Source organism: Coregonus clupeaformis, chromosome 34 (assembly GCF_020615455.1).
Source record: "Coregonus clupeaformis isolate EN_2021a chromosome 34, ASM2061545v1, whole genome shotgun sequence".
Classification (NCBI taxonomy): domain Eukaryota; kingdom Metazoa; phylum Chordata; class Actinopteri; order Salmoniformes; family Salmonidae; genus Coregonus; species Coregonus clupeaformis.
In genome coordinates, this window is record NC_059225.1 from 1,040,730 (window position 1) to 1,064,560 (window position 23,831).

Sequence of the window (23,831 nt, forward strand, 5' to 3'; positions counted from 1 at the left end):
CTCTTAAAGAAGAAGTTACAGGTCTGTGAGAGCCAGAAATCTTGCTTGTTTGTAGGTGACCAAATACTTATTTTCCACCATAATTTGCAAATAAATTCATAAAAAATCCTACAATGTGATTTTCTGGAATTTATTTTCTCAATTTGTCTGTCATAGTTGACGTGTACCTATTATGAAAATTACAGGCCTCTCTCATCTTTTTAAGTGGGAGAACTTGCACAATTGGTGACTGACTAAATACTTTTTTTTCCCACTGTATGGTCAGCAGGACTACTGCCAATGCAGTAGCCAGTAGGAGAGGAGAGATTTCCAACCTTTACATCACGTGTTAATGGACAGAGGAAGATGGCAGGTGAACAGCAGGGTATCCTATATCCTTACTAGAGGTACACAATGAAGATACTGATTTAATAACCAAAAATGTTTGACCTCTTGTCATCAAACATACATTTGATAAAATCAATGGTGACAACCATTTGTTATAACACTAACAATAAAAATTAATAGAACAATCATGTGTTGACGTCCATAGCAACAGAAGCACTTGACGATGGAAACTGTCATGAATTGAAACATAATAATGTCACAGAGAGCGCACAGTCAGACAACCACATTTATTACAATCCAGTATTAGGCAAAATGTAATCAGAAGCTCAGCCTCACACATTGTGCTGCAGACATGGAGGAGCCATGGTTATCTTACCCCTATCATAAGCATCAATAACTAATGAAGGTGTGAACATGGTGTGGCAGTGGTGCATCCCAAATGGCACCCTATCACCTATATAGTGCACTACTTTCTGGTCAAAAGTAGTGCACTATATAGGGTGCCATTTGGGACACGGACAGTGTCATGGAGTGATTGAAGTATTCCCCTTTGCGACGAACCAGCCAATCTGACCTTCAGTGTGAACAGAGGCTAAATGCTGACAGAGGAAACTGAGACCATGATGCAAGAGCCACAGCTGCCGCTGCAATGTTTGTCCTATGTAAAGGGCAACACTGTTGGGGTGCACTGCACAACTCCTATTAGTGTTTCTAAGTTTATTGTTCGCTGGTACTTAAGTATGACCCGCAAATGACCATTCAAGCAATGTTGAATGTGCTCCAAATGTCTTATTCCATGACATTGGAGAGAATTCCCTACTGGGGTTAGATCCATTCTTCCTCTATAATTTTTAGCTGTGAGTAAGTGGTTGTGGCTGCACCTACCCACTGGGCACACACTGGTTGAATCAACGTTGTTTCCGCGTCATTTCAATGAAGTGACATCTGTGCCCAGTGGGTAGAGTATGGCTACAACCTAGTAACAGTAACAGCCCCTTCTCTCTCTCTCCCTAGCTGCTAACAGTAGGTGGTTGTGGCTGCACCCTGAGTGTGGCTATAACCTGGTGAACTCTCCTCACCTGAAGCCAGCCTGGGTGCTGGACAGGGCTCTGTGGCACCTCACCTGTGACATCGCAGACGGGATGTACAGTGACCATGGTGTTCCTGCTCACATCGAAAATGAACACCAACTCCACGTGAGTTGGTTTGTGTTACCCTTCTGTTTTATACTGTATTGAAATAGGAAAATTGTCAATTAAATTAATAAAGAGATCTTTTGAGTTACCCTACTTTCAACCCAAATGTCCCTCTTAGGACAAAGTTGGATTGATTGATTGCCTCCTCTTGTAGATGCTGCGAGGTATCCTGTGGGATGAGATCTACCCCAGGACCAAGCTGTGGGAGTTCTACCAGGTGAACGTGGAGAAGGCTGTGGAACAGTTCAGGAAGCTGCTTCAGGCAGGTGAGGGCTACCAACCACTCAGGATTTGTATTTCAGTGTCATTACATTGAATTATGGTCAATTATGATGTTTTTCATATCTCTTTTGAGCCATCCCAGGAAATCAATTGAAACAAATAATTTGTGTTCCAGATATTGTGCTACCACTGTTGAAGTAGCAATCAGCTCGCACTCAACAATCTGGTGCACTAATCGTGATTGCAATGTAATCCGCTAATATCTTCTTCAGTATTTTTGTGTTTGATGTTTTCTCCCCAGGAGGCAAGGCAGTGAGATTAGAGAATGAGGATAAGAAGCGTCTGAGGATCCTCCCGGACCCCCATTGTCGACGCTTCGGTAACACTGTGGACATGACCTCAGCCTTGGAGACCTTCATACCCAACGGGTGGGTCCGCTTTAGGATACTCCATTACAACAATAGACCTGCTCATAGAGTCACTGCTAACGATGCCGATCACCTTTCTTGTCGCGTATGCTACCTTCAATAAGACAATGACCTTGCTTGGTCACCCATCTTTGCGTCCGATAAGACACTTTGCAAGGGTGCTTTAGGTGCTTTAAACCCATTTGAGAGAAACAGGAATTCTTTGAAGCAATGATCGCAATTTATCTTAACATGGGATTTGCTTTGTCACCACTGTTGGGTCACAAATGCTTCTGTGCCACTCATATAATTTCATGTGTTTGTGTTACAGTAATGAGCCCTCATCCATCCAGGAGTGTTGTAACTGGTTGAGGAACAGACTGGAGGAGCTGAATGTGGAGAGCTATAAGGAGATGCACTACCATGAGGAACAGGCCACCAACTGCATTGTGGGAAATGTAGTGTACGAACGCCTTGCAGACCACGGGCCTAAGTTGGGACCTATCACCAGGAACCATCCAGTGGTGTGCGGATATTTCACCTTCCCGTTTGAGGACAACTTGACCTTTGACCAGGAAATGCAACTGATGAGCCAGACAGACAAAGCGTGTCACTTCCTGGCCCACAACGGCTGGGTGATGTCAGACGACCCCCTGAGGAACTTTGCAGAGCCAGGTCAGCTGATAGTTCTGTTCTAACTATTTCTACAGACCGGTCAAGTTAAACAGATAGAACATGCTCAGTATTCACACACTTCTCTTTGAGAAGTTTGTAAGGACCTTGTGTTTTTACTGACCACTTGTCATTAAAAAATGTAGGGCCCTATGGTACACTAGGATTGTCATATCCAGCCTATGTCAGAAGATAAAGACGTACTTTTCCCTGAGAAATGTGACTATTTTTAATATAAGGTTTAGATATCATTGATTTCAACCTGACTAGTGTGATGGTGTGTAACTCCCCTGTGTCGTCCCTGCCTCTAGGCTCTAACGTGTACCTGAGGAGAGAGCTGATCTGCTGGGGAGACAGTGTGAAGCTGCGTTACGGTGAGAAACCAGAGGACTGCCCCTACCTGTGGGCCCACATGAAGAAGTACACAGAGATCACAGCTAAACACTTTGCGGGTGTGCGCTTGGACAACTGTCACTCCACTCCTCTACATGTGGCCGAGGTACAGTATGCTGATCTGACTGTAGATGCACCATTCATAGCTACATATCCTGGTGAATATTTTCAGTGATACTCTTAGGGTGCGTTCGTAAATTCACTTTGGCTATCTGCTCCGATTTCAGAGCACTCTCGTCTGAGAGTACCAGAGCGCAGAATAACTGATGAATTTACGAACGAGCAACACCCGCTGAATATGACCGGTGTCAGTAAACACCGGCAAAAAAAGTGAAATTGTTGCCAGCAGCACAGTTAGTCACTAACGCTTTATAAAACATAAACTATCTAGCCAGGTCTGCAAGGACAAGTAAAATGGTCAGAGTGAGGTGTTCTCTCATTTGTGTCTAGCAAGCTAGCCAACTTTAGCCAGTTAGCTTGGGTGCTTGACTGCCATTGTGAAGTCAGAACGCTTGGATAAACTCTACTCCTTGGCCAGATCGTCCAGTGTGCACTCTGAATGCTCTGAGATTGAAACGCTCTGAATTTACGAACAGACAATCTGACAACGCTCTGAATTTACGAATGACCCAGAGCGCGCTCTGACACACTGGAGGCAATTTAACAACGCACCCTTGGTCATGTAGTGTATGTGGACACCTGCTCGTCGAACATCTCATTCCAAAATCATGGGCATTAATATGGAGTTGGTCCCCCCTTTGCTGCTATAACAGCCTCCACTCTTCTGGGAAGGCTTTCCACTAGATGTTGGAACATTGCTGCTGGGACTTGCTTCCATTCAGCCACAAGAGCATTAGTGAGGTCGAGCATTAGTGAGGTCGAGCACTGATGTTGGGCAGTTAGGCCTGGCTCGCAGTCGGCGTTCCAATTCATCCCAAAGGTGTTCGATGGGGTTGATCAGGGCTCTGTGAAGGCCAGTCAAGTTCTTCCACACCGATCTCGACAAACCATTTCTGTATGGACCCTGCTTTGTACACGGGGGCATTGTCATGCTGGAACAGGAAAGGGCCTTCCCTAAACTGTTGCCACAAAGTTGGAAGCACAGAATCGTCTAGAATGTCATTGTATGCTGTAGCGTTAAGATGTCCCTTTACTGGAACTAAGGGGCCTAGGCCGAACCATGAAAAACAGCCCCAGACCATTATTCCTCCTCTTACCAAACTTGGCACTATGCATTTGGGCAGGTAGCGTTCTCCTGGAATCCGCCAAATACAGATTTGTCCGTCGGCCTGCCAGATGGTGAAGCATGATTCATCACTCCAGAGAACGCGTTTCCACTGCTCCAGAGTCCAATGGCGGCGAGCTTTACACCACTCCAGCCGACGCTTGGTATTGCGCATGGTGATCTTAGGCTTGTGTGCGGCTGCTCGGCCATGGAAACCCATTTCATGAAGCTCCAGACTAACAGTTATTGTACTGACGTTGCTTCCTGAGGCAGTTTTGAACTCGGTAGTGAGTGTTTCATCCAAGGACAGAATATTTTTACGCGCTTCAGCACTCGGCGTTCCCGTTCTGTGAGCTTGTGTGGCCTACCACTTTGCGGCTGAGCCGTTGTTGCTCCTAGACTTTCCACTTAACAATAACAGCACTTGCAGTTGACCGCGGCAGCTCTAGCAGGGCAGAAATTTGACCAACTGACTCGTTGGAAAGGTGGCATCCTATGACGGTGCGACATTGAAAGTCATATACACTGCTCAAAAAAATAAAGGGAACACTTAAACAACACAATGTAACTCCAAGTCAATCACACTTCTGTGAAATCAAACTGTCCACTTAAGAAGCAACACTGATTGACAATAAATTTCACATGCTGTTGTGCAAATGGAATAGACAACAGGTGGAAATTATAGGCAATTAGCAAGACACCCCCAATAAAGGACTGGTTTTGCAGGTGGTGACCACAGACCACTTCTCAGTTCCTATGCTTCCTGGCTGATGTTTTGGTCACTTTTGAATGCTGGCGGTGCTTTCACTCTAGTGGTAGCATGAGACGGAGTCTACAACCCACACAAGTAGCTCAGGTAGTGCAGCTCATCCAGGATGGCACATCAATGCGAGCTGTGGCAAGAAGGTTTGCTGTGTCTGTCAGCGTAGTGTCCAGAGCATGGAGGCGCTACCAGGAGACAGACCAGTACATCAGGAGACGTGGAGGAGGCCGTAGGAGGGCAACAACCCAGCAGCAGGACCTCTACCTCCGCCTTTGTGCAAGGAGGAGCAGGAGGAGCACTGCCAGAGCCCTGCAAAATGACCTCCAGCAGGCCACAAATGTGCATGTGTCTGCTCAAACGGTCAGAAACAGACTCCATGAGGGTGGTATGAGGGCCCGACGTCCACAGGTGGGGGTTGTGCTTACAGCCCAACACCGTGCAGGACGTTTGGCATTTGCCAGAGAACACCAAGATTGGCAAATTCGCCACTGGCGCCCTGTGCTCTTCACAGATGAAAGCAGGTTCACACTGAGCACGTGACAGACGTGACAGAGTCTGGAGACGCCGTGGAGAACGTTCTGCTGCCTGCAACATCCTCCAGCATGACCGGTTTGGCGGTGGGTCAGTCATGGTGTGGGGTGGCATTCCTCCATGTGCTCGCCAGAGGTAGCCTGACTGCCATTAGGTACCGAGATGAGATCCTCAGACCCCTTGTGAGACCATATGCTGGTGCGGTTGGCCCTGGGTTCCTCCTAATGCAAGACCATGCTAGACCTCATGTGGCTGGAGTATGTCAGCAGTTCCTGCAAGAGGAAGGCATTGATGCTATGGACTGGCCCGCCCGTTCCCCAGACCTGAATCCAATTGAGCACATCTGGGACATCATGTCTCGCTCCATCCACCAACGCCACATTGCACCACAGACTGTCCAGGAGTTGGCGGATGCTTTAGTCCAGGTCTGGGAGGAGATCCCTCAGGAGACCATTCGCCACCTCATCAGGAGCATGCCCAGGCGTTGTAGGGAGGTCATACAGGCACGTGGAGGCCACACACACTACTGAGCCTCATTTTGACTTGTTTTAAGGACATTACATCAAAGTTGGATCAGCCTGTAGTGTGGTTTTCCACTTTAATTTTGAGGGTGACTCCAAATCCAGACCTCCATGGGTTGATACATTTGATTTCCATTGATAATTTTTGTGTGATTTTGTTGTCAGCACATTCAACTATGTAAAGAAAAAAGTATTTAATAAGATTATTTCATTCAGATCTAGGATGTGTTATTTTAGTGTTCCCTTTATTTTTTTGAGCAGTGTATATAGATATAGAGAGATCGATAGAGTATGTGTTTTTCTTAAGTCAACAATAGGCAGGTTTCCATTGACCCATGTTTATTCGATAAAAGCAATGTCGGCCAAAAATTGTATAGTGGAAACGGTAGATCTAAGATACATTTTCTAAAGATCGACAACATTTTTATCCGTTCGATAAGGGTGGATTTCTCTTTTGTCTAGCTTTATTGTGACAAATGATGATGGAAACTGTTTTTCGGATAAATGATGATTGCTGAATCATTTTGAAGGTACGCGGAGCAGGTGATGTCACCACGTAACTATAAAGCTCCACTGCACATTTCATTCTAAATGTCAGCTGCATGCAAAATCAAATTTTTCAACTAGGCTATAAAAATAATGTTGCATTCTATCCATGCTGGCTTTTGCGTGCTACCTGAGACATAAAATAAATAGGTGGGAGGACATTCAGGCTGTCGGCAATTTTTTAATGCACAATCTGCCTAAATGGGTAATGGAAACACTTTAACCACTCAAGTTTTTATTCGACACTAGGGTTTTGTTAAAATGTTTTTTTTTTTAGGTGTGACGTCATTATGTCCAGCTGTTTTTATCCACACAAGATTAGTTAAATGGAAATTCACCCTAGCAGGAAATTGTCGCATCTATACTGAACAAAAATATAAACGCAACATGTAAAGTGTTGGTCCCATGTTTCATGAGCTGTTGCCAGAGAATAGAATGTTTCTTTCTCTACGATAAGCTGCCTCCAACGTCATTTTAGAGAATTTGGCAGTACGTCCAACCGGCCCCCCAACCGCAGATAACGTGTAACCACGCCAGCCCAGGACCTCCACATCCGGCTTCTTCACCATCGGGATTGTCTGAGACCAGCCACCCGGACAGCTGATGAAACTGAGGAGTATTTCTGTCTGTAATGGCTGCGCCCCTACTCAGTCATGTGAAATCTATAGATTAGGGCCTAATGAATTTATTTCAATTGACTGATTTCCTTATATGAACTTTAAATCAGTGAAATTGTTGCATATTGCCTTTATATTTTTGTTCAGTATATTTTCTATGCAAACTTTCTAAATGTCGAGAAAAAAACATAGCTACTATCCTCTTTTTATTGCTCAGGGCAAAACTTTAAAATCTCTTCAGAAAGTTTTCTAGTCTCAGAATGTGTGATTCTATTTGCTGTTCCTGCCCTCGTGTATACAGTACATTCAGAAAGTATTCAGACCCCTTGACTTTTTCCACATTTTGTTACGTTACAGCCTTATTCTAAAATTGATTAAAAATGTATTTCTTCTCATCAATCTACACACAATACCAAATAATGACAAAGCAAAAAAAGGTTTTTTGAAATGTTTGCATATTTATATAATGTTATTGTGTAGGAAATTATGACACTTTTCATCATGCATATAAAGGCTTTATGAATGCTACATGTCACCACTCTTAAGTAAAGTGTTACCTTGTGCTCTGTAGGCGATGCTGACAACAGCCAGGGCGGTCAGACCTAACCTCTATGTGATAGCTGAACTCTTTACGGGCAGCGAGCTGATTGACAATGTGTTTGTAAACCGCCTGGGGATTACCAGTCTGGTCAGAGGTACTGCTACTGCCCTGTTGCACTGTAGGACTGTGCGAACTGGACTGATGCGTTGTTCTGACTGAGCATGACACTAAATATGTGTCTTTGTCTTTTCTGTTTTCTTTCTTTCTTTCTTTCGATCATCTTATTCCACTCTTCTACCATGGGCTTACTTTGAATCTGACATTTTCATCATACTTATCCTGTTCACATTTTTTTTTTACAAATCCCAAACCCTGAAATATAACTATATTATTCATTATCACCATCTCTTCATTCATTAAAATCTTTACTACCTTTCCCAACACTACTTTCCTGTTTTTCCCACCATTAACCTTTTCATTGCATGGTAATTGACACTTTGCATGTCCCCCCTCTCCTCTGTGTGGGTTGTTTTCATATTTACCCTCTTTCTTGCCCAGTCTGTACCCCTTCACATCTCTCCTCCTCTCTCGTCTCATATCTATCTCTTTCTAAATCCCCTTCTCTCCTCTGTTCCTCCTATATTTTCTCATCTCTATGTCCAAACCCTCTCTCCTCCCTTCCCCCACATGCCTGTCTTGCATTGTGTGCCCTGGCGCTGGCCTGTGTGTTGTGGTGTGGGTGGCCTGTGCTGTATGTAGTACATGCTGGAGAGAGCTCGCCAGCTGAAGCCTGACCTGTATGTGGTGGCTGAGCTGTTCACGGGCAGCGAGGAGCTGGACAATGTCTTTGTCACTAGACTGGCCATTACCTCCCTCATCAGAGGTAAGAGCCTGGGAAATGCACAAATGGCACATAATCTATAGCCTGACTGCCAGTCTATTTGTGCAATCATGCAAACTCCTTGACAGTGAGCAATGGAGTTGACAAGAGCACAAACAGATCTGAGACCAGGCTACACATCTGGTAGAAATAGAAAAGTAAATGTTTTCTGTTTTGCTTCAACATGTGGCATGGATATGCGTTAGTGAAGTTGGTATTGGCTTTGTTCATGGTATGAAATGCCTTATGAAATATTGATACACAGGAAACTGAATGAATCTGCAATTGATCGTCTCTTGGCTAAAAAGTACTGTTGGTGGTAATATTTTAAAGTAAACTATGATATCATTAACAAATTCAATCAGCCAGGGTTATTTGTTTTCTTATAAATGACTGCAATGACCATATTGGCTATAACTATTTGCCTGTTCTACAATAACAATATAATCTGTCTCTCTCTGTCTTCCTCAGAGGCTATGAGTGCAGGGGACAGTCACGAGGAGGGCAGGCTGGTCTACAGGTTTGGTGGAGAGCCTGTGGGCTCGTTCGTCCAGCCCAGCATCAGACCTCTGGTGCCCTCTATCGCCCACGCCATGTTCCTGGATGTTACCCATGACAACGAGTGCCCTGTCCAGGTAGTTTGCAGTATGTAGCTGGGATTACCCATGACAAGTCCTCTATTCAGGTAGAGTACAGTATGTACAGTTGAAGTCGGAAGTTTACATACACCTTAGCCAAATACATTTAAACTCAGTTTTTCACAATTCCTGACATTTAATCCTAGTAAAAATACCCTGTCTTAGGTCAGTTAGGATCACCACTTTATTTTAAGAATGTGAAATGTTAGAATAATAGTAGAGGGAATGATTTATTTCAGCTTTTATTTCTTTCATCACATTCCCAGTGGGTCAGAAGTTTACATACACTCAATTAGTATTTGGTAGCATTGCCTTTAAATTGTTTAACTTGGGTCAAACGTTTCGGGTAGCCTTCCACAAGCTTCCCACAATAAGTTGGGTGAATTTTGGCCCATTCCTCCTGACAGAGCTGGTGTAACTGAGTCAGGTTTGTAGGCCTCCTTGCTCGCACACACTTTTTCAGTTCTGCCCACACATTTTCTAAAGGGTTGAGGTCAGGGCTTTGTGATGGCCACTCCAATACCTTGACTTTGTTGTCCTTAAGCCATTTTGCCACAACTTTGGAAGTATGCTTGGGGTCCTTGTCCATTTGGAAGACCCATTTGCGACCAAGCTTTAACTTCCTGACTGATGTCTTGAGATGTTGCTTTAATATATCCACATAATTTTCCTTCCTCATGATGCCATCTATTTTGTGAAGTGCACCAGTCCCTCCTGCAGCAAAGCACCCCCACAGCATGATGCTGCCACCCCCTTGCTTCACGGTTGGGATGGTGTTCTTCGGCTTGCAAGCCACACCCTTTTTCCTCCAAACATAACGATGGTCATTATGGCCAAACAGTTATATTTTTGTTTCATCAGACCAGAGGACATTTCTCCAAAAATTACGATCTTTGTCCCCATGAAGTACGATCTTTGTCCCCATGTGTAGTTGCAAACCGTAGTCTAGCTTTTTTATGGCGGTTTTGGAGCAGTGGCTTCTTCCTTGCTGAGCGGCCTTTCAGGTTCTGTCAATATAGGACTCGTTTTACTGTAGATATAGATACTTTTGTACCTGTTTCCTCCAGCATCTTCACAAGGTCCTTTGCTGTTGTTCTGGGATTGATTTGCACTTTTCGCACCAAAGTACGTTAATCTCTAGGAGACAGAATGCGCCTCCTTCCTGAGCGGTATGATGGCTGTGTGGTCCCATGGTGTTTATACTTGCATACTATTGTTTGTACAGATGAAGGTTGTACCTTCAGGCATTTGGAAATTGCTCCCAAGGATGAACCAGACTTGTGGAGGTCTACAAATTTTTTTCCTGAGGTCTTGGCTGATTTCTTTAGATTTTCCCATGATGTCAAGCAAAGAGGCACTGAGTTTGAAGGTAGGCCTTGAAATACATCCACAGGTACACCTCCAATTGACTCAAATTAATGTCAATTAGCCTATCAGAAGCTTCTAAAGCCATGGCATCATTTTCTGGAATTTTACATTTACATTTTAGTCATTTAGCAGACGCTCTTATCCAGAGCGACTTACAGTTAGTGAATACATATTTTTTTTATACTGGCCCCCCGTGGGAATCGAACCCACAACCCTGGCGTTGCAAACACCATGCTCTATCAACTGAGCTACATCCCTGCCGGCCATTCCCTCCCCTACCCTGGACGACGCTGTGCCAATTGTGCGCCGCCCATGAGTCTCCCGGTCGCGGCCGGCTGCGACAGAGCCTGGATTCGAACCAGGATCTCTAGTGGCACAGTTAGCACTGCGATGCATTGCCTTAGACCACTGCGCCACCCAAGCTGTTTAAAGGCACAGTCAACTTACTGTATGTAAACTTCTGACCCACTGGAATTGTGATACAGTGATTTATAAGTAAAATAGTCTGTCTGTAAACAATTGTTGGAAAAATGACTTATGTGATGCACAAAGTAGATGTCCTAACCGACTTGCCAAAACTATAGTTTGAGTCTCCCGAGTGGCGCAGTGGTCTAAGGCCACTAGAGATCCTGGTTCGAATCCAGGCTCTGTCGTAGCCGGCCGCGACCGGGAGACCCATGGGGTGGTGCGCAATTGGCCCAGCGTCGTCCAGGGTAGGGGAGGGAATGGCCGGCAGGGATGTAGCTCAGTTGATAGATCATGGCGTTTGCAACGCCAGGGTTGTGGGTTCGATTCCCACAGGGGGTATGAAAAAAAATAATGTATGCACTAACTGTAAGTCGCTCTGGATAAGAGTGTCTGCTAAATGACTAAAATGTAAAAATGTAAATGTTAACAAGAAATTTGTGGAGTGGTTGAAAAACGAGTTTTAATGACTCCAACCTAAGTGTATGTAAACTTCTGACTTCAACTGTATATTACCCATGACAACGAGTGTCCTAATTAGATAGTGTACAATATGTTGCTGGGATTTGTCAACATCCCTATTTATACTGAACTAAAATATAAACGCAACATGTAAAGTGTTTGTCCCATGTTTCATGAGCTGAAATGAAATACCCACATTTTTTTACATAAGCACAAAAGCTTATTTCTCTCAAATTGTGTGCACAAATTTGTTTACATCCCTGTTGGTGAGCATTTCTCCTTTGCCAAGATAATCCATCCACCTGACAGGTGTGGCGTATCAAGAAGCTGATTAGATAGCATGATCATTACAGAGTGCACCTTGTGCTGGGGACAATAAAAGGCCACTCTAAAATGTGCAGTTTTGTTACACAACACAATGCCACAGATGTCTCAAGTTTTGAGGGAGCATGCAATTGGCATGCTAACTGCAGTAATGTCCACCAGCGCTGTTGCCAGATAATTTAATGTTCATTTCTCTATCATAAGCCGCCTCCAACGTTGTTTTAGAGAATTCGGCAGTATGTCCAACCGGCCTCACAACTGCAGACCATGTGTATGGCGTCGTGTGGGCAAGCGGTTTGCTGATGTCAACTTTGTGAACAGAGTGCCCCATGGGGGCGGTGGGGTTATGGTATGGGCAGGCATAAGCTACGGACAACGAATACAATTGCATTTTATTGATGCCAATTTTAATGCACAGAGATACCGTGACGAGATCCTGAGGCCCATTGTCGTGCCATTCATCCGCCGCCATCACCTCATGTTTCAGCATAATAATGCACAGCCCCATATCGCAAGGATCTCTACACAATTCCAGGAAGCTGAAAATGTCCCAGTTCTTCCATGGCCTGCATACTCACCATACATGTCACCCATTGAGCATCTTTGGGATGCTCTGGATCAACGTGTTAGACAGCGTGTTCCAGTTCCCGCCAATATCCAGCAAGCCATTGAAGAGGAGTGGGACAACATTCCACAGGCCACAATCAACAGCCTGATCAACTCTATGCAAAGTGCAAATGGCGGTCACACCAGATACTGACTGGTTTTCTGATCCATGCCTCTACCTTTTTTTTTGAAGGCATCTTTAACCAACAGATGCATATCTGTATTCCCAGTCATGTGAAATCCATAGATTAGGGCCAAATGAATGGATTTCAATTGACTGATTTTCCTTATATGAACTGTAACTCAGTAAATAAAGTATTTGAAATTGCTGCGTTTTTTTATATTTTTGTTCAGTATAGATATTTATGACATGACGTAGTATATGATATGCTTTATTCCATTTCACAGCTTTTCCTAATAACTAGATTACTGTCTAGTGTACATGTTCCCTATGTACAGTGCATTCAGAAAGTATTCAGACCACTTTACCGTTTCCACATTTTGTTACGTTACAGCCTTATTCTAAAATTTATGAAATTGTTTTTTTTCCGCCTCATCAATCTACACACAATACCCCATAATAGAAAACTGAAATATAACATTTACATAAGTATACAGACCCTTTACTCAGTACTTTGTTGAAGCACCTTTGGCAACGATTACAGCCTCGAGTCTTCTAGGGTATGACGCTACAAGCTTGGCACACCTGTATTTGGGGAGTTTCTCCCATTCTTCTCTGCAGATCCTCTCAAGCTCTGTCAGGTTGGATGGGGAGCGTCGCTGCACAGCTATTTTCAGGTCTCTCCAGAGATGTTAGATCGGGTTGTGCCACTCAAGGACATTCAGAGACTTGTCCTGAAGCCACTCCTGCATTGTCTTGGCTGCGTGCTCAGGGTTGTTGTCCTGTAGGAAGGTGAACCTTCGCCCCAGTCTGAGGTCCTGAGCGCTCTGGAGCAGGTTTTCATCAAGAATCTCTCTGTACTTTGCGCCGTTCATCTTTCCCTCGATCCTGACTAGTCTCCCAGTCCCTGCCGCTGAAAAACATCCCCACAACATGTTGCTGCCACCACCATGCTTCACCATAGGGATGGTGCCAGGTTTCCTCCAGACGTGACGCTTGGCATTCAGGCCAAAGAGTTCAATCTTGGTTTCATCAAATCAGAGAATCTTGTTTCTCATGGTCTGAGAGTCTTTAGGTGCCTTTTGGCAAACTCCAAGCGGGCTGTCCTGCCTTTTATTGAGTGGCATCCGTCTGGCCACTCTACCATAAAGGCCTGATTGGTGGAGTGCGGCAGAGATGGTTGTCCTTCTGGAAGGTTCTCCCATCTCCACAGAGGAACTCTGGAGCTCTGTCAGAGTGACCATCGGGTTCTTGGTAACCTCCCTGACAAAGGCCCTTCTCCCCCGATTGCTTAGTTTGGCCAGGCGGCCAGCTCTAGGAAGAGTCTTGGTGGTTCCAAACTTCTTCCATTTAAAAATGATGGAGTCCACTGTGTTCTTGGGGACCTTCAACGCTGCAGACATTATTTGGTACCCTTCCCCAGATATGTGCCTCGACACAATCCTGTCTCGGAGCTCTACTGACAATTCCTTCGACTTCATGGCTTGGTTTTTGCTCTGACATGCACTGTCAACTGTGGGACCTTATATAGCTCAGTTGGTAGAGCATGGCACTTGCAACGCCAGAGTTGTGGGTTCGTTTCCCAAGGGGGGCCAGTATGAAAATGTATGCACTCATTAACTGTAAGTCGCTCTGGATAAGAGTGTCTGCTAAATGACTAAAATGTAAATATAGACAGGTGGTCCTCTGTAGCTCAGCTGGTAGAGCACGGCGCTTGTAACGCCAGGGTAGTGGGTTCGATCCCCGGGACCACCCATACACAAAAATATATGCACACATGACTGTAAGTCGCTTTGGATAAAAGCGTCTGCTAAATGGCATATTATTATTATTATTATTATTATTATTATTATTATTATTAGGTGTGTGCCTTTCCAAATCATGTCCAATCAATTGAATTTACCACAGGTGGACTCCAATCAAGTTGTAGAAACATCTCAAGGATGATCAATGGAAACAGATGCACCTGAGCTCAATTTCGAGTTCATAGCAAAGGGTCTGAATACTTATGTAAATAAGGTATTTCTGTTCTTTTTAAACCTGTTTTCGCTTTGTCATTTTGGGGTATTGTTTGTAGATTGATGAGGAAAACACTGAATTTAATCAATTTTAGAATAAGGCTGTAATGTAACAAAATTTGGAAAAAGTAAAGGGGTCTGTATACTTTCCGAATGCACTGTATGTATATAGTAGTGTTGTTGTTGATCGATGTTGTGACTGTATGTGTTGATGGTGTTATTCATTTACTGTTCCTCTTCTGTGTTGTAGATTCGCTCTGCGTACGACTCCCTCCCAAGCTCTGCTATCGTCTCCATGGCCTGTTGTGCCACAGGAAGTACTAGAGGATACGACGAGCTGGTACCACACCAGGTAGGAAAGATGGCCATGATTATCAAAAGTGTGTGTGTTTGTGAGTATGTCATAAAGTGAGTTCACTTCTGATACAAAACTGTAAGCTAAAATCTCTTCTATATTCATCTCGTCTATATTGAAACTGCTGACAATGTATGAAACGGACAGTGTTTAGTTCTAAGTTTGTATCCAACTTCCTGTGTGTTCTTGTGCAGATCTCTGTTGTGAAGGAGGAGCGCTTCTATCCCAAGTGGAACTCGGAGGCCAAGCCCTCCTCTGCAGGAGAGGTGAACTCCCAGAGTGGTATCATTGCCGGGAAACTGGCCCTCAACAAGCTACACGAAGAACTGTCCTCTAAGGGCTTCTCGCAGGTCAGATGTACTTCTAAGATCCACTCAGAGACATACACTGGGCACTTAGCCATGGGTACGGATGGGCAGCCAGCAATATGTCTTTGGACTGATTTCCCAGACCCAGATTTAGCCTAACCCTGGACTATAAAGCATGCTCAATACAGAATCTCTATGGAAAGTGCTTTCTAGTCCAGGACCAGGCTTAATCTGGGCCATGGAAAACGGCCATCCAGAAATTGGACTAGGGGAACTAAACTGAATTCCTCAGGAAGGGACTTAACCTGAGAGAAGCAGAAACACTTTTGAGGGAATATTGAATTGTAGAGTTGCAGAGTAAGTGCTTCTACTGAAGAACACAACAAATAAGTGTGTGTTGCAGGTCTATGTGGACCAGGTGGATGAGGACATAGTGGCAGTAACCAGACATTGCCCCAGCACACACCAGTCTGTGGTAGCTGTGTGTCACACTGCCTTCAGGAACCCCAAGACCTATCAATATAGACAGGAGGTGCCCCCCATGTGCATCCCAGGTACAGCACTCACAGGACCCCAGTGGCCCTCAGTCCTACTCCTGGAGAGCCACAGTCAAAAGGACAAAAGCCAGCAGTACTGTGGCTCTCTGGGAGCCAGATTGAGTATCACCGCAGTACACCATCAATCACTAATCATCCTGATATCACTTCCCTTAGTAGTTTCCATGAAAACCCAGATCAGGTCAGTGTCGACTGTGTTCTCCTGCAGGTAAAATAGAGGAGGTGGTCCTAGAGGCCAGGACTGTGGAGAGGATCGCTGGGTCGTACCAGAAAGACAGGAAGAGCATCAACGGTCTGCCTGACCACACGGTAGAGATCAGAGAACATATCCAGGTAACACGAGAACAGCACCATGGGAGTACAACTTTACACCCCAGTTTAGAATACGAGTTACAAGCTTATCTCTCTAGTCTATCATTCCCCTCTATTGAAAGAAGTGGGCCAGGATTTGCTCAGGTCACAGAGTTAGCAATGTTTGTTTTCTTGTTGATTGGTTATGGTAGTCTTGTACACACTTGGTAAATTACAGAGTATAGTGTAGCACAAAACAGGTTTTGTTCTTGGGTCACTTCAGTCTAAACACCTGTGTATGAGTTCTATTTCTTTTGTAAGGTACTGGTGGTCTATAATCTATTTCTACTCTAACTGTCTTGCAGCTACATGACAGCAAGATTGTGAAGCAGGCTGATGTCATGTGTAAGGGCCGCAGTGAATTTGTCCAGGAGATTGAATTTGAACACCTCACCCCTGGTAGTGTGATTGTGTTCAGGTAAGAATATAAGAACACACTGTCCTATTGCGATTATTCCAGGTGCTGTATGTGTCAAGTGTCTCAGAGTAGGAGTCTCCCATGTGTCCATACAATATGTATTATGATCTAAAAGCAAAAAACAGATCCTAAATCAGCACTCCTACTCTGTAACCCATGTTCTTTGTCCCCAGGGTGAGTCTGGACCCCAAGTCCCAGGAGCTGGTGGGGGTTCTGAGGAGACACCTGGTCCAGTTCAGTGACCATTACAAAACGGGCAGTGTGCCTGACAACGACGCCCCAGCCATACTCACTACTCCACTGGCAGCGTACGTATACTCAACATGATTTTTTTACTTTTGTGAGTAATCTCAGCCCATATCTCAGCTAATCTCTGACCCATGCATTGTAACATGAGACATGTTAACTAATTAAGCAACTGCTATAAGACCTTTCATAGGCTGTCTTCTACTAGTAAATGTTAATCTAGCCTACTGTTAATCTTCCTACCTGTCTGCTCCCTCCCAGTATTATGTCCAAGGTGACCCTGGCGGACATTAACGTGCTGCTGTTCCGTTGTGACGCTGAAGAGCAGGAGGACGGTGGAGGCTGCTACAACATCCCTTCCTGGATGAGTCTCAAGTATGGAGGGCTGCAAGGTACAAAACAAGGAGGGGCGGGGGGGGGAAGGTCGCGCTTCAGGGAAATCCATGACTCCTATTGCATATTGCATATTGCAGTGTTGCTCAACCGTTTTGTGCCGGGAACCGTAAAACGATGATCTTCCATTTACCAGTTGGGACTGCCAAGCTACCCTTCCTCCTTTTTAAGGACTAATTACATTCAAACTAGCAAACATTGAAATTTATAAATGTATACATGTATGATGAGTTTGTTTGTTAGATGTATAGACCTCTTTTGACACTCTCAGGTCTGATGTCGGTGATGGGGGACATTCGTCCCAAAAACGACCTGGGCCACCCCTTCTGTGACAACCTGAGACAGGGGGATTGGATGATCGACTACGTCAGCAACCGGCTGGTCATCAAGGGAGGAGCACTGGGCGAGGTAAGACATGACAAACCTCACAATGGCTGCATCCCAAATGGCACCCTATTCCCTATGTAGTGCACGTGGCTCTGGTCAAAAGTAGTGCACTACCGTAAATAGGGAATAGGGTGCTATTTGGCACTCAGACCTGGTCAAGATAATGTCTAGTCCTTTGGGTCCACTTTCAAAGGTTTCTGAGAGCCATGGTCATTTTTCAATTGGAACTTTACAGGTCCTTACCACTCATACTTGTTGTATTGCATTGATTAAGTATATTTAGCCTGCTAACTGGCCATAGACAAACAGAGTTTGCAGTTAAATGATATGATGTCTCGTGTTGTCCCTCCAGGTAGGCAAGTGGTTCCAGGCTATGTTCACCTATCTGAAGCACATCCCTCGCTACCTGGTGCCATGCTACTTCGACTCCATCATTGTTGGGGCCTATACTACCGCCTTGGATATTGTGTTCAGTAAAATGTCAAAGTAGGTTGAATAACAACCAGCTATTCCTATTCATTAATTAAATATAAATGTGAATTTGTCAATGAGTATAGTAGTACATTTAATTTTAATTTTTATGCTGTTCTGAATTAAATGTGAAAGCTTGAAATCGTTCCTCCAACTTTTAAATTAATGACCTTGGGCAGTCCTTCAGCTTGTCATCTGTGTGTTTGTCCTCTGGTTCTCTAAGCTTCATCCAGACTGGTTCCACCCTGGTGAAGCAGTTAGCTCTGGGCTCAGTACAGATGTGTGGTGTGGGTCTGCACCCCGCTCTTCCCCCCCTCGCACCCACGCTGCATGACGTGCCCTACCGTCTCAACGACATTACCAACGAGAAGGAGCAGTGCTGTGTGTCACTGGCTGCAGGTAAGGTATTTAATTCAATTCAATACAACTTTATTCTGGGCAATCCCTACTGGGGAACGGCCTATCAGTCTATACTCTTACAGACATACAGATACACCCACACACTTTAGCTCCCTCCCTCTCTCTCTCTCTCTTTCTGTTACTGGTTGGCTAATAGTTATGTCTGTCTGATGTCACAGGTCTTCCTCATTTTGCGGCTGGGATCTTCCGTTGCTGGGGCCGGGACACATTCATCGCCCTGCGAGGTCTGATGCTGGTGACAGGAAGACACCTGGAGGCTAGGTACATGTCACACTCTCTAGTAGAATATCGGTGTCCTACCTGATGAATGGGTATATATTTGTCCTTTGAAAATAATATAGTAACAAGGAAGTAAGAAACTCCAGTACACCTGTGGTCTTGGATGCTGCCAAACAATTGAATGGATTTCACACCACTGTTTTGGTCGACCATCATCAGAGTTATAAAGATAAATCCTTGAATTAATGTGTCTGGTATCTGTCACTGTTTTCCACAGAAACATAATCCTGGCTTTTGCTGGCACCCTGAGGTACGGCCTGATCCCCAACCTGCTGGGACAGGGGACTGACGCCCGCTATAACTGCCGTGATGCAGTATGGTGGTGGCTGCAGTGCATCCAGTACTACTGCAACATGGTGCCTGACGGAGTCAACATCCTCATGTGCCCTGTGTCAAGGATGTACCCCACCAACGTGTCTGAGCCACAGCCCACTGGAGCCTGGGTGGGTACACACAAACTTACACACACACACACACAATCCACAGCCCGCCAGTGCATGAGTAAGGGCCATGGTGGTCTCGCTTGGCCACCGCAATACTTTGTCTGGCTCATGAGACTAGGGCATGTCGGGGGTTAAACAGCTTGGTTAGAGCAGCCTATTGAGATTTCATACTCTGTGTAGATCTGAAGATGCAGTAAAAAAAAAAAAAAAGTTTATTGTTTGAAGTTCAAACAAGCACTTTTAGACAGGACAGTTGGACTTGTTTTATCAATTCCATTTAGTCATTCCTTATTGACTGCCCATATCAAATTGTATCTGTGAACCCTGCAGATCCAGCCCCTGTATGATGTCATTCATGAGGCGATGACACGTCACATGCAGGGCACGGAGTTCAGGGAGAGGGACGCTGGACCACAGATAGATCGCAACATGACCGATGAAGGCAAGACACACACAGACATTACACACACATGCAAATCTGGAGGCATGATTGATCAGCTATTTACGTGTTTTATCATAACGATTGTCTTTCCCTACCAGGGTTTAATATTGAGGCCAAGGTGAATGAAGACACTGGGTTTGTCTATGGAGGAAATCGTTTCAACTGTGGGACATGGATGGACAAGATGGGAGAGAGTGACAAGGCTCATAACAAAGGAATCCCAGCTACACCTAGGTACTGTACTGTTTTCCTCTCCTTTGGTAAAGAGTTTCCTAGTCTTCACTCAGTCTAGGACAATTGTAGTATGTGCAGTGCTTGTTGTTTTTTCCCCTTGAGTTAAGTGTTTTCACAATGGTTTGTGTGTGTGCGTGCCTGCGTTTCTTCCAGGGATGGCTCTGCAGTGGAAATTGTGGGTCTCTGTAAGTCCACTGTGCGCTGGTTAGTGGACCTTCATACGCACGGCTTCTTCCCTTACGCAACCCTCACCATCCGTAGAGAAGGTACGTTCTGGAATAAACCCAAATCTCCATGTTTTTCCCAGCTTTCTCACATCCTCAACATTTTTCTAAAATTAGACCATTACAACAATTGGTATACTACTACTTAGTATTTTCAGATGTTGAAATCTGTATTTTAAACAATATACCTCACTAGAGTTTTAAAATTGTTGTATTTTGTTAGTAGTGAAGCTAGACATATCTGTTCTGTTCTAGGTCGTAACATCTCTGTGCCCTATGAAGAGTGGAACAGAAAGATCCAGGAGAACTTTGAGAAGATGTTCTACGTGTCTCACGACCTTCAGGACTCCAATGAGAAACACCCAGACCTGGTGCACAAGAGAGGCATCTACAAGGACAGCTATGGGGCCTCCAGTCCCTGGTGTGACTACCAGCTCAGGCCTAACTTCACTATCGCCATGGTGGTGGTAAGCACTGTTCCTTTTTACTGCCTCATTAGCCTTGTAACTAATGTCGTAGCGTCCTGTCCAAGGAGTGTACTACATCAAACTGCCTCACGCTAAAGAAACAGGAAGATAGGCCCCTACCCTATGGGCCGATCTGGCACTAAGGCTTACCTACTTACTTCATCAGTGTTGTAAAGACTACAGTGCCTTCATCCCCCTTGGCGTTTTTCCTATTTTGTTGCATTACAACCTGTAATTTAAATGGACTTTTATTTGGATTTCATGTAATGGACATACACAAAATAGTCCAAATTGGTGAAATGAAATGAAAAAAAGTACTTGTTTCAAGAAATAAAAAAATAAAAAAATACTAACTAACTAATTATGTGACTTCTGAAGGTAATTGGTTGCACCAGATCTTATTTAGGGGCTTCATAGCAAAGGGGGTGAATACATATGCACGCACCACTTCCACACAGGTGTACTTTATTTATGTGTCACATGATCTGTCACATGATCTCAGTATATTTACACCTGTTCTGAAAGGCCCCAGAGTCTGCAACACCACTAAGCAAGGGGCACCACTAAGCAAGGGGCACCACCAAGCAAGCGGCACCATGAAGACTAAGGAGCTCTCCAAACAGGTCAGGGACAAAGTTGTGGAGAAGTACAGATCAGGGTTGGGTTATAAAAAAAATATCAGAAACGTTGAACATCCCACAGAGCACCATTAAACCCATTATTAAAAAATGGAAAGAATATGGCACCACAACAAACCTGCCAAGAGAGGGCCGCCCACCAAAACTCACAGACTAAGCAAGGAGGGCATTAATCAGAGCGGTAACAAAGAGACCAAAGATAATCCTGAAGGAGCTGCAAAGCTCCACAGCGGAGATTGGAGCATCTGTCCATAGGACCACTTTAAGCCGTACACTCCACAGAGCTGGGCTTTACGGAAGAGTGGCCAGAAAAAAGCCATTGCTTAAAGAAAAAAATAAGCAAACACGTTTGGTGTTCGCCAAAAGGCATGTGGGAGACTCCCCAAACATATGGAAGAAGGTACTCTGGTCAAATGAGACTCAAATTGAGCTTTTTGGCCATCAAGGAAAACGCTATGTCTGGGGCAAACCCAACACCTCTCATCACCCCGAGAACACCATCACCACAGTGAAGCATGGTGGTGGCAGCATCATGCTGTGGGGATGTGTTTCATCGGCAGGGACTGGGAAACTGGTCAGAATTGAAGGAATGATGGATGGCGCTTAATACAGGGAAATTCTTGAGGGAAACCTGTTTGTCATCCAGAGATTTGAGACTGGGACAGAGGTTCACCTTCCAGCAGGACAATGGCCCTAAGCATACTGCTAAAGCAACACTCGAGTGGTTTAAGGGGAAACATTTAAATGTCTTGGAATGGCCTAGTCAAACCCCAGACCTCAATCCAATTGAGAATATGTGGTATGACTTAAAGATTGCTGTACACCAGTGGAACCCATCCAACTTGAAGGAGCTGGAGCAGTTTTGCCTTGAAGAATGGGCAAAAGTCCCAGTGGCTAGATGTGCCAAGCTTATTGAGACATACCCCAAGAGACTTGCAGCTGTAATTGCTGCAAAAGGTGGCTCTACAAAGTATTGACTTTGGGGTGGGTGGGGGGATCTTTTTCTTGTTTCACAAGAAAAAATATTTTGCATCTTCAAAGTGGTAGGCATGTTGTGTAAATCAAATGATACAAACCCCCAAAAAATCCATTTTAATTCCAGGTTGTAAGGCAACAAAATAGGAAAAATGCCAAGGGGGGTGAATACTTTCGCAAGCCACTGTAAGCTAGTCAGTGCTCTGGTTAACCCTAACCCTCTCAATGTGGGGGAAGAAAAGGTTTTCACACATTTCTGTCCCTAATAGCCCTGCTGCTGTAAGACAGGTCTCTGGCTAACCCTAACCCTCTCAATGTGGGTGTACTAAGGTTACCAATGTATTTGTGCTGCTGAACATTATTTGAGTCTTGCAAACCAATTTACTGTCAAAATGTATCACTTTTACAAGTTGTCTTCTTAGGTCGAGTATCTCAGCTCTGTGTGTACCTTCTCTCTCTGTGTTCTCCAGGCTCCAGAGCTGTTCACAGTGGAAAGGGCCTGGGAGGCACTAGAGATGGCAGAGAAGAAGCTGCTCGGCCCCCTGGGAATGAAGACGTTGGATCCAGAGTGAGTGGCATGCTTCATCCATACCCTCATTTACAGTAACACAGTCACTCTGTTGCTTTATTTAGACATCGGAACAGCAGAGAGGGTAGAGGACAGATAAAGAGGATCAACAGTTAAGAAATTGATGGCGCATCAGGGATTCATTCTGAAGTAGTCCGTGTTACCTACTAGACTAGACCAATGATGGATACAAACTCTGGATTGCTGATGCTATGTATTGGCCAATGAGAGGCTTTGAAGCCACCTGCCACCATATTGGTACTCCTCACAAGGAGCAGTCCTCCATAGGAATGAATGGTATTCTACAGTATTCCAATTAATTGTTTCAAGGACAAAATTACATATATTTAAGTATTTATTTATTGTAGTGGGGACATGTAGTAACAGTAGTACTCTCAAAAAAAATACTTTAAGGTAAATGTTCAGTTCACGTAAAATAATTAAAAAGTATGTATTAAGGTGTTTGTAATAGAATATATTTTTGCAAAAATGAAGACATTACTAAATACATTTTTATAGCTTCTCAAATATGTTTTACAATGGTGGAAGATTAGAAAAATGGGTGTACAGGGCTTCAAAACATTGCCCCCTGTCAGTCATGTAGGGTACATACACATCAATTGACTAGACCTGGATTTCCCAAACTCGGTCGTCCTGACCCCAAGGGGTGCACGTTTTGGTTTTTGCCCTAGCACTACACAGCTAATTCAAATGATCAACTAATCATCAAGCTTTGATCATTTGAATTAGCTGTGTAGTGTTAGGGCAAAATACCAAAATGTGCACCCCTTGGGGTCAAGAGGACCGAGTTT

General features: G+C 44.5%; 1 protein-coding gene across 5 annotated transcripts in view; it reads left to right on the forward strand.

The window, feature by feature from the left end:
- Positions 1-23,831, forward strand: part of LOC121549916 (glycogen debranching enzyme-like) — a 38,965-nt gene that overhangs the window by 8,872 nt on the left and 6,262 nt on the right. For 4 of the 5 annotated variants that reach the window (XM_045210360.1, XM_045210361.1, XM_045210363.1 and 1 more), the window contains exons 6-29: positions 1,342-1,523; positions 1,678-1,789; positions 2,047-2,173; positions 2,484-2,827; positions 3,136-3,323; positions 8,721-8,844; positions 9,313-9,476; positions 15,094-15,195; positions 15,393-15,548; positions 15,910-16,060; positions 16,272-16,396; positions 16,720-16,832; positions 17,006-17,140; positions 17,340-17,470; positions 17,743-17,879; positions 18,211-18,344; positions 18,553-18,728; positions 18,908-19,010; positions 19,246-19,471; positions 19,802-19,913; positions 20,012-20,147; positions 20,301-20,413; positions 20,627-20,838; positions 22,922-23,019. In XM_045210360.1, the coding sequence (XP_045066295.1) occupies positions 1,342-1,523; positions 1,678-1,789; positions 2,047-2,173; positions 2,484-2,827; positions 3,136-3,323; positions 8,721-8,844; positions 9,313-9,476; positions 15,094-15,195; positions 15,393-15,548; positions 15,910-16,060; positions 16,272-16,396; positions 16,720-16,832; positions 17,006-17,140; positions 17,340-17,470; positions 17,743-17,879; positions 18,211-18,344; positions 18,553-18,728; positions 18,908-19,010; positions 19,246-19,471; positions 19,802-19,913; positions 20,012-20,147; positions 20,301-20,413; positions 20,627-20,838; positions 22,922-23,019 (3,601 nt within the window). Of the gene's footprint in view, positions 1-1,341; positions 1,524-1,677; positions 1,790-2,046; positions 2,174-2,483; positions 2,828-3,135; positions 3,324-7,991; positions 8,116-8,720; positions 8,845-9,312; positions 9,477-15,093; positions 15,196-15,392; positions 15,549-15,909; positions 16,061-16,271; positions 16,397-16,719; positions 16,833-17,005; positions 17,141-17,339; positions 17,471-17,742; positions 17,880-18,210; positions 18,345-18,552; positions 18,729-18,907; positions 19,011-19,245; positions 19,472-19,801; positions 19,914-20,011; positions 20,148-20,300; positions 20,414-20,626; positions 20,839-22,921; positions 23,020-23,831 lie in introns of all 5 variants that reach the window. The other variant, XM_045210362.1, reaches the window with a different exon arrangement.